At 45.9% G+C, this 10733-nt stretch overlaps 1 protein-coding gene and 1 long non-coding RNA gene across 2 annotated transcripts; one reads left to right on the forward strand and one right to left on the reverse strand.

Moving 5' to 3' along the window:
• The first annotated feature begins 101 nt into the window (after positions 1–101).
• On the forward strand, positions 102–1845 carry LOC135314343 (transcription cofactor HES-6-like). The gene is made up of 4 exons (XM_064457321.1): positions 102–254; positions 326–412; positions 502–583; positions 679–1845. The coding sequence occupies exons 1-4, from the start codon at positions 117–119 to the stop codon at positions 1110–1112; spliced, it is 741 nt and encodes a 246-aa protein (XP_064313391.1). The 5' UTR covers positions 102–116; the 3' UTR covers positions 1113–1845.
• Positions 1846–1961: 116 nt separating this feature from the next.
• LOC135314344 (uncharacterized) lies at positions 1962–9808 on the reverse strand. The gene is made up of 3 exons (XR_010373860.1): positions 9544–9808; positions 9203–9314; positions 1962–3419 (listed from the first exon to the last, which is right to left on the reverse strand). It is a non-coding gene; the product is annotated as an uncharacterized LOC135314344 (long non-coding RNA).
• Between the last annotated feature and the right edge of the window lie 925 nt (positions 9809–10733).

A 10733-nucleotide genomic window follows, 5' to 3' on the forward strand; every position in this document is an offset into this window, starting at 1 on the left:
CGCCCCGGCGCAGACAAAGCGCCCGCCTGCCATTGGCCCGTTCGGCCAACGCTCCGGCGGCTGCTCGCGCGGCGCGGCCAATGGGCTCATTGACATGCAAATCAGAGGCTATAAGAATGGCGGCGCGGGGCGGGGAGTGGCGCGACGCGGAGCCGAGGCGGGGAGCACGGGTCCTGCTGCCCACCCGTGCCATGGCGCCCTCCTTCCGCCCCGGCAAGGGCCGCCCGCCGCGGGGGGACGGCGCCGATAGGAGGGTGAGCGACACCGGCTTGGGGGTCGGGGGGGCCGGGCGGGCGGCGGGCTGACGGAGGTGTTGTCCCCGCAGACGAGGAAGCCGCTGGTGGAGAAGAAGCGCCGGGCGCGGATCAACGAAAGCCTGCAGGAACTGCGGGCGCTGCTGGCCGACAGCGAGGTGAGGCGGCGGCGGGGAGGGAGGGAGGGAGGATGGAGGCCGGTGCGGCGCGGCGGGGCCGCGCTGACGGCCGCGGCGCCCCGGCTCAGTTCCAGGCGAAGCTGGAGAACGCGGAGGTGCTGGAGCTGACGGTGCGGCGGGTGCAGGCCGTGCTGGAGCGCCGCGCCCTCGGTGAGTGCCGGCGGGGGGGGGCCCGGCGGGGTCCGGCCCGCGCCTCGCCGCGCCCGCGCCTCACCCCGCTCCCCTCTCTGTCTCCCGCGGCGCAGAGGGCGGGCGGCTGCACCGCGAGGCCAGCGAGCGCTTCGCCGCCGGCTACATCCAGTGCATGCACGAGGTGCACACCTTCGTCTCCAGCTGCCCCGGCATCGACGCCACCACGGCCGCCGAGCTGCTCAACCACCTGCTGGAGTCCATGCCCCTCAACGACGGCGGCTTCCCGGACTTGATTGCGGACGTTTTGGCAGATCCCAGCCTGGGCCCCTGGCCTGCCAGCGAGGCCCTGGCACCAGCGGCCGAGGCCGCCCTGGGCCTCGCTCTCCCCGCCTCGGCACCCTCGCCTTGCCCCAGTGAAGAGACCTGCTCTGACTCGGATGAGGCGGAGGCCGAGCCAGGCCAGACCTCCACCGACGGACTGGACGCTGCCCGGACGCAGGGCCTCCCTTCACCTAATTTACCCAAATCCATGTGGAGACCCTGGTAACAGGAGGGCGCAGGAGTCAACGCCTAGCTACCTAGCGGGGAGAGCAGCCAGGCCCACGCTCCCCTCTGAGCAGCGCGGGGGTCACCCGCCCCTGTGCGCGGCCGGCATCACTGCCTTTTAGGACTGCATCAATGGCACTCTTACGCTGTCAGACGCTGACAGGCTAATAGCTAAATGTGTTAACATTTCATCCGTGTGTATGTGCGTGTGTGTGTGGCATTTTGTAACTTTAGGGGTTGTTTTTTATGAGGGGATGGGGGGAGGAGGGAGTTGGCTTTTAGTAGCAAAGCTCTTTGGTGGATATGCAGCAGTTATTTTATAACCCTGTCACTTTCTCTTGGCCCAATTAAGTGGCCAAAATATCACTACCTTTTAAGAAAAAGCCCTTCTGCATTTGAAATCATGACGGTTAATTCCATGAGAAGCTCAGATCAGTCTGCATGCACAGTTTTAAGTGTTCTAGTGGTAGCAAAGATCCCTGAAAGGGGTTGGTGTGGTTAGCATCTGTACTCTGTAGCAGCCTAGACTCTCACCTTCAGTGAAGGAAAACTAGAAACCTATTGGATTTAGATGAACATTTAAAAGATTGGTGGCAGGGTGCCTTTTAGAAATGAGTGTTTTTATGCACATTTTGCTTTTAGCATATCTGAGTTTATCATGACTTTATGTATATTAGGGTGTCAAATGTTTTTTATTTTTAAGCTTTAATAAAAAACACTGAATTCACAACTGATTGCATGTATTGTAGAGTGTGATACACTTCTAACTACTTTAAAAATACAGTTCCCTATTGTTAACAAAAGTATGTATATGTTGTGGGAACAATGCTGGTAATTAAGCACTTAATTCTTGTACTAAGCATTGTTAGCTCAAGTATTGGAATTCAAATGTTTCTTTTGTTTAACACCCAAAGACACTTAAGTTATTACAGTGAGCAAGGTCATGCTGGTCTAGGGTTGATCTTAGGCCACAGATTTCTGGGCTAGTTTATCTGGATGCCAGTCTCAAACCTACTCTACCTGATCTCCCATCTGAAGGTGTGCTCACACATCTGCAGTTCTAACTTCAGAAGTGCTAGGCAAATCCTGTCCTAGGGCATGACTTCACAGTAGTTAGGGGTTTTGGTTGTTTGGAGTGGGTTTGTTTTGAGGTTTTTTTTGCACACTTGAATGCAAAGTTAAATAGCGTGTGCAATGGATTTAGAAAGTATTCTTTAAAATAATTTTTAAAAAGTGTTTCTAGGGGGCTGGGTGGTAACCTTCAGCAGTCTTGTACATGAGGTTTGACACCTCCCCTGTTCTTGCTTTTGGGAGATGCCAGGTTATTTGTGCTGTGATAATACCTTTTGGGGAGCTGTCATTGTAAAGAGTAAAACAAAAAGGATTGTAAAGTTCCTTAATACATGGAAGTTCCCAAACACAGAACAAGCAAGAAAGGAAGCAACCTAACTACAAAGGGACTAGATGTGTAACTTTTGTTAACAACCCTATGGAATAATAAAAATGGAAACTAAGATACTGGCAAGACCTCTCCTTTGTATTTTTCTTTAAGTTACCTGAGGTGGGTGTTCTTATTCAAAGATGGCCATCAGATTTGTTTGGTGGTTCTTACCCCCTTTTGTGTTAAATTCCCTTTGAACTGGGGGGAGAAGGGCAAAAACCAGCTCAGCAGAGGGAGGTAAGATCTTCTGTGGTGACCTTTCTTCTTTAGGGAGGGAGGTTAGTATTTTGAAGTGTAAATGAAAGTGGAGCTCAGGACACTTGCACTAAAAGTAACACCCAACACACAAGATGACCTCCTGGACTAAGCCTGCACCTCTAGGTCCAGCACAAGACCAGATTTACTTTTTTGTAAAGCTCTTTCCCTTGGGTATCACATAGGGTTTGACACTTCTCTTCTGCTTAATTAGCCCAGATAACAGCACCTCGCCAATCACCAAGGGCAGTTCACACCTTACACACAGCAGCATTAACATAGACAGAGCCTCTTGCTTTTAACATCTAGAAAATGCTCCTTTTTCTGTAAGGTACTCTCAAGAGGGAGATAAAGCCACAGCCTGTTTCCTTAACGTGACAACAGCAGCCACAGCCCAGCCTGTGGCTCACAACAGCACTTAGACATACAGCAGCATTAGGCTGCAGACACTTGCCTGAGCTGGCTGTCTTCAGGTGTGACATCCAGGGCCATTCCTAGGCCAGCACAGCTGCTTCAACCCTCTGCTGCTGCAGGAACACCAGGAGATAGCTCAGCTTGGCTTCATTTCCATGAGATGAAAGACCCCTGGGTTAGGGCTCTTCTTTAACTCTCCTGTGAAAGCAAGTGCAAATCCTGACACTTCAGTGACAGAATGAAAGCCAAAAGTCAACATAAAAGTGCCAGCCTAGGTTCAGCAGTGGATCTGGGAGGGGTGGGTAGCAGCAGAGTCACCTCTGGTAAGCAGCACTGCAGATGTGCTGCTTAATTTTTCCTGTATTGGCCCTGGAGAATCAGAGTTAAAGCTGGCCTTCCCTGTTTACCTGCTCCCTTTCCCATTCCTATGCATATTGCTGCAAGTGCTTTTGTACTTCCCACACCTGGGATAACCCTCGCAGGCTGGTGGGCCCACACAGCAACCTGCACATCTGCCACAACAGCTGGAGACCTGGGCACATCACATCGCTGCTGCATGCCGAGGGGCTGTGAGCTTGCTGGCCTGCCTGGCCAGCTGTTCTCCCAAAGCTGAGATGGTTAGGAAGAGCCACAGCCGAGGGATAACAAGCCTCTCCCCTGGCCACTTCTCAGTCCTGTATTAAAAGAAAAAGCCAGGTCAAAGCAGTCCTAATAGGAGTTTTTTAAAAAGTGTCAAAAGCATTTTAGAAATGTGTTATCAATAAGGCTTTTTTTTTTTTTAAATCCACAAATTAGGTTCACAGAAAGTTTACATCCTCTGATTAGGTGTTGCTGGATTTCTCCATTTGCATTTCTGTACCTTACTGCAAAGGTGTAAAATCTGACACTTCCCTGACAAAGGCAGGAAGAGGTGAACATTTTGGGGCTGGGACTGGGGAAGGGGCAGCGTGGGGGGAGGAAGGTTTCCAGCAGCTCTGATGAAAAAACAGTGAAGCCTTTTCAAGTCCTTCTTTACAGAAACTGCCTTTATTCTTTTCCATTCCAAAGTAATACAAACAGACTATCTGATCTGACAGTGCACTGCCTTGTAAAGGAGAGAGGAGCAGCACACTAACAGGAGGACTCCTGTTTGATATGCAGTTGAAGAATAATAGAAAGAAGGGCTCATTTTCCCCTCTCTTTGCATGTCAGTTACTCACACCTGTTGCAGAGGAAAACTCCTCGTTAGACCTGGTCAGCTGGGAGGACTTGCCACCTTATGGTAAACTCTCCACAGATAAAATCCCCAAGGGGCCATCCAGTCTTGACACCTGACCCTCTAGCTGCTGGAGCTCAGTTTTAGGATTTCCCAATTTATGGCCCCACCTCCAAGCATCAGCTATGTGCACACACGCACACATACACAGAAGCAGGTCTCCAGCCCTAACTACTCCTCCACCCTGCAGGGATATGAGTGCAGACACATGGGGTGTTAATTCCAGTGTTCAGCTTTTGGAACACACCAAGACTTTTGCCCAAGCAGCTCTTCTGTCTCTCTACTGATGAAAACAGCTGGGCCAAACAGCATGTCCCCTGCTGAGTTTGGCCCACCAGCCAAGGTTTGGGCCATGCTCACTTGGAGCATGGAAACACACAAGCCAGTACAGATGGGACCCGGGAGGAGAACATCATCTTGCTCCACAGATAGGTGCAATAGTTTGAACAAGATCACACAGGAAGCACATGGAAAACTCAAGGATCAAACCAATCTGGCTGGCTTAACCAGAACCCTATCCTTCCTTTGCTTCCTGAGACATATTTTCATTTTCTTGCATGAGATCCCTGGTTCCAAGTTGCATTTATATTCTTTATTACAGAGATTTCCTGAGTCCATAGTTATCTATATGGATAGTGTCACAAAATTGTGCACTTTAAGCCTCTCAGGGTTCTGCATGAGCTGAGCTAAAGAAAAAGGGGAAAAAAAAGTCTCTCTCCTTCCACGGGATATTTAGCCCCCTGTACATTAGCATTTCATTATTGTTTTCAGCAAGTGCAATTTATTGCACTGCATTTTAAGAAGGTTAAAACAAAAAAATCAAAGCTGGTGCAGAAAGCATTCAAACATGAAAATACACTTTACAGCAAGAGACTTTAAGCTTAATTTAGTTAAATAAGATTATGAATGAGGGTGATTTAGTTATGCCGCATATGTTATATTATACATGTGTTATATTGCTCATGGGTTCAAAAGGTCTTTTAATCCAATAAAGCAGAGCCTTAAATGCCAAAAGCTAGATAGTGGGTCCAAGGTGTTTGAAATGAGAAGGAAAAAGATTGAAATTAGACACAAGAGAAAGCAAATACATGGCTGCTTCTAAATGTAATCAGGTCAAGTGAAAAAGAGCATCTTTCCAGAAGCAAATACAAGTTGCTTTGGTTACAAACAAAAACTACTTAGTAAAACAACAACATGCAAGCAATTGTATTAGCTGATCCCTTCTGGCCTAAGATTTCCTAAGTATAAAATTACCTCAATTTGTGGTTTTTTAGTTTTCACATTGATCTCAGGCTAAAACATAGGTTGAAAGCATGATGAGTAGTTTTTCTATGTATCTGGGGAAGTGCAGACCTAGGGCATCTTCAAACATACGTTTGCAGATAGCTTCAGGAATTGCCCAGATTCAGTCTCCCTTAGCTGAACTCTGCAAAGATCCTAGACCTTTTAAGTACGAAGTAAAGCAGCCTAATTTAAAATCACCACCACAGAGACACTCTTTAAAAGTATCCTTAAAATTACGTGCCCATTGAGGGGAAAGAGAAGTCACTGGGCACCACATGGAACCTGCATATCCACTCAGCTATGTGTTTCAAAATGGCTTTCAGCTTCCAGTGGTCCCTGTGGAAGCCTCACCGTGTTTTGGGGCTTGGACCATTTGTGCCTGAGACATACATTAGCAAAACTTTAGAATTTCATTCTCCCTAAACTGAGTTCACCAGAACCAATCTTTGCTAAGCAAAATCACAATAAAATCCCTTCTACTGTCACCATGCAACAGCCTTTGCAATTGGTGTTCCACAGATTCCAGGGGCAGGGGGACAACAGAAGAGACATCAACTCCATTATCAGCCCTATCAAGCTTTTCCACCAACTCAGAGAGGTTGTTCACAGCACCCATATGCCTCAGTCACACAAATCTCTAACGAATTTGCCTCCTTTGGGCCTGCAAGTGCTGGTTGGTGTGTATGACCAGCCTTCTTAAAACAAAGGTGTCTTCACTACTGACAGCTGATCCCCACCCAACACAGGTGGTATCTACCTACACATTGCCCCCTTCCAAAACAACATACACAGATTCCTTTGCCGATCAGCAGACCCGCAGCAGCTGCCTGCAGAGTACCAGGAGTCCGAGACTACATTACACACATCTGAGTCTGGTCCAGGTTCTTTCTCTCCTTCACATGAGCAGATGAACCGGTCAGAAAACAAGCATAATTGACTCCCCTCATCCAGGCAGAGGGAATGCTCAGTTTCTTACCAAAACCTAGGATTCTGGAGTAAATCTCTACTGAGTGGCTGCTACTGTCACAGCAGCTGCCGGCCTCCCATTCATTAACCCCTCCACTAAACCAGCAGTTTCTTAATAACACAAATTTCCAGAGAAGTCCAAGATAGCAACCTACAAGCAAGCAACAGTGTGCTCCTGGGAGCTTTGGGATGCCTGTACAGAGCGCCCAGGATGTCCTGTAGTTCCCAGAAAGCTTTATATGAAGTGACACAATTTGGAAAGCTCCTGAATGTACTTGGTCTCAAAAAGAGGGTTATAAAACCCAAAGGGCACAATTACTCCCACATCATACCTTATGTGCCCTGTTAGTATGCATGGAAGCAGCTGCCCAGAGCAGCACCATCATACAGACAACAGGGACAACCAAGCCAACCAACAGGTCTATGCAGCTGCTTTTTTTGCTGCAGTGTGTTATCAGCAGCACTTGGCTCCTTAGCTGTGACCACGCTAGCAACTACAGAGCACAGCCAGGCAGGGTGACTCGGTAACAACGGGACTGCAGTTTCAATTGCTGCAGGAAGCAGGAAAAATGATTCACATCCTTTCAGCCAACGCTGAACCAAAGCATTGCTCCAAGGCTAGAAAAATCCAGTGACAAAGGGAGTCTTCAAAATACAAAGCAAAACCCCAAAATCCTGATGGCCTGTGCCTACTTAGGAGTCTGCTCCCACCTCCGTTCCCAGAAGTACCACTCCTCTATTCGTGAAATTATAATCTACTCCCTGAACCACTAATAACAAACAAAAAAAACCCTCCCAAACCCCCACCAGTCAGATTCTTACCTCTCAGCTTTTTGCTAGAACATCTATTGGCTGCACTTCCAGGGGAGACAAGTAGTAATAGCTATCTGCTTGCTTTTAAAAAAAAAAATCCCAAGGTGTTAAGATTAAAAGATGCAACGAAAGTATTATTATACTGATGTGCCAGTTGTTATAATGACAACCAATAACATTTTGCTCTTGTATGGTCTAGCAAGGCTTCACAAAGGAGGGAAAGGTATTGTCTCAGGGTCTTTTTGTGGAGGAAAGAGGACATAAAAAGAGAATTTGCCAACAATTTGCCTGTGTCTTTTGTGGTTTTTATACAGTTACACACCAACTTACAGCTATTACAATTAATCATTTTATAGCACAGATACAAGGGGAGAAATGTTGTGAAGGAGGTGATGAAAAAGCTTTCTTATTTGCAAGAGAAAAAAGGGAAAGGAAGTAGAGTGAAAACTTTTATTTAGACTAAGAAAGAGAATTCATCTATAAGGCCAGCGCATTTCCTCATCTCTCAGAATTGTCAGGTCTTCCCTGAAATCAAGGCTCTTGCTGTCAGTCTCAGGAACATAGCCAATGGTTTCCCATGCTTTAATTTGTATTACATATTAAATTCAAGTAAGTACACTCAAAGCAAGCAAAGGCTTCTCCATTTCCTAGGATAGATTCTACTGCTGGACACTCCTCCCTCCATTCTCGATTCATGCAGTTTCAATTTAATTCCAGAATTACATTAATGAAAAACAGGTCACACGTGTCTCAACGTGGGGTTTTTATTGCCTAGCTGGCCAATTCAGCTGAAAATAGCCTCCTCAAAATTTATGTTCTGAAATCTCCTATGACTAAAATATTATGAGACTGAAGTATTGGGTGAAACTCTAAGGCTTTGTATAAATACATCAACACTTGCTATCTAGGGCAAATGACAGATGCATATGCTCTATCTTCTTTCTTTGTTTGGTCACCCAAACAGGTCTTGTATTTAGGGTTGGATGGGACTTACTTCAGAGACAAGTTCTCCTTGGCCAGCCTAGCAATGACCACTCTGACTCAGCCACACACATGCATGTAAAATTAGTAGATGTAAATGACATAGGCCAGATGGGAAATGAAATATGCAAACAAACATAATCGCTGTCATGTAAAATAAGTAGATTAGGAAAGAGAAGTTACACATATTCAAGCATTGCTCGGTTTGGTTGTGGGTTTTTTCTTCTGCCCTTTTTGCTCCCAAATAGCATGCTTCCAAGCATGCTGCCTGCCTGCTTTGGGAAAATGGGTCCCTGCAGTGCTGTCAATACCAAGGGAATTCTCAAGTATTACCTCCCTCCTTGAATATGTCAGATACCGTGCCAAGTACTTTTAAATCTTGTATACATATACAGGTGGACTCTTTAGTCTGGCCATCCTTCTGTTAGTTACTTTTACAATACAGCATATACACACAAGCCAAAACAAAACTGTTGCTCATAGTACATTCCCCCTAGAAATGCAGCAGAATCCTACAACACGGTGGGGAGGATTCAGCTCTCTAGCCCAAATGAGAAGATTTTGACATCTTGTCCTTTCTGTTGCTGAAGCTCACCAGCATTCAGCCTCACTCTATTTCCTGTTAGAATCCTACTAATGGGCAGAGAAATCAGGACTGCTGGAAAATAGTGGGGGAGCCTACCTGGTACCACGGGTTTGTTTTCTGTAGTGCTTGTAACCATGGCATCTGAGCAGCGAGAAATACAAAACACACACCTTCAAAAGCGGAAGGGCTTCCACTTCCTGTCCTTCCCCTGAAACAAAAGAGTATAATTTTTTACATGTTTTGTACTTACTGGTTTTGTTTTTAGAGAACATTAATATTAAACTGTTTAGACAAAGGTTTTTTATACGTTGCTCTGAATAAAGCCATAGACTGATTCAAGTAGACCAGTTACTTATCTGGGGTTTGGTTTTCAAAGACATCAAAACCTGAAGCATCTGGACACGTAATTTTGATTTTACTCAGTTTCTAAATGTTACCTTAAAGTTCAGATCTGTACAGAGACTCTGACAATTTGGGAGTGTAGCTTAGCAGAGAAGCCAGGTGAACACAGCCCTTCATGGGCTGTGTTTTGCAGCTGTACCTTCTTTTGCCAAAAGCTCTAAACATTGCTTTTCTCTCTCCTCCTCAATTTTTTTTCTTCTTTTTGTCTAGACACAGGGCAATTCCAGCCTTCCCTGTTTTCACAACTTTCTCATTTGTTATGGTCACAGGTCATGGAGGCAACACAGATTTAACCCTATGCCTTCCTTGTGTCTTGTGTTTTAACAACTCCCCATCTCCATCCAACTACACTGTTCCTAAAGGTCCAAATATCCATATGACTCAGAAGAGATCTTCATCTCTTTCTCAAATTCTCTCTGACAAGGAATCACTACATCTCATGCAGAGAAAGATAAAATTGTGTTTTGCCATTGATAAAACTATTTTTAAAAAGGTAATGTTAAGTGATTTCAAAGAAGAGGCAGTGCCCTTTGGAACTGCGTTGTTATCTTCTTCCTCCAATTCTTTCACGGATGTCACAAACCAGAGTGCAACAACCCAAATGTTTCCAGAGCAGCAAACTGTCACCTTCTATATATAGCCCAGGTGTCACAGTTCAACCCTAGTCTTATCTAATAGGCTTAGAGGTATGGCAACGCACAATGCTTGGAAGGCTGTGGATACATTTAATTACAGCAATTTACAGTAAATTTTGGCAGTCAGCTTCAAGTCAGTACTACGTGTGTTGATAAAGCATGTGAAGTTTGGGGAAGGCTGTTAGCATCCATGCTCCTGGGAAGACTCCTACAGAACAAATAACACTGATTTCTCTCTCTCACACCCTCCTCTTAATTAAAAAACAAATTTTGTATCTGAAAGTTTTAAGTGTCTTCTCTGGAAATGCTTGAATAAGCAAGTTAAACTGTATAAATCAACTAGGTGATAAATACCAACTCCATTTATAGACACTTAAAACACATTAGATCATGCTGCTGAGTCTCCTGGGCCTCATTACTGCTGGCTCATTCAGACGCAGGAGGATTTACATTATCCTGGCCAAGATATCCTGGCGTTCTTCTCCATTACTTCAGTTTGTCCCCTCAAAAGGCACTGTAGGCAGCATCACTGTTCAACAACTTCCTGAGCATTTGGACCCTTTGATCTTGTCAAATACAGTCAAGAAAGA

Source organism: Phalacrocorax carbo, chromosome 7, assembly GCF_963921805.1.
Source record: "Phalacrocorax carbo chromosome 7, bPhaCar2.1, whole genome shotgun sequence".
NCBI classification, from domain to species: domain Eukaryota; kingdom Metazoa; phylum Chordata; class Aves; order Suliformes; family Phalacrocoracidae; genus Phalacrocorax; species Phalacrocorax carbo.

Excerpts from the sequence above, each read along its gene's own strand:
- LOC135314343 (XM_064457321.1), top strand. The coding sequence starts at position 117 with ATGGCGGCGCGGGGCGGGGAGTGGCGCGACGCGGAGCCGAGGCGGGGA. Across the intron at positions 255-325 it reads GGGACGGCGCCGATAGGAGG|ACGAGGAAGCCGCTGGTGGA; the intron begins GTGAGCGACACC and ends TTGTCCCCGCAG. Across the intron at positions 413-501 it reads CGCTGCTGGCCGACAGCGAG|TTCCAGGCGAAGCTGGAGAA; the intron begins GTGAGGCGGCGG and ends GCCCCGGCTCAG.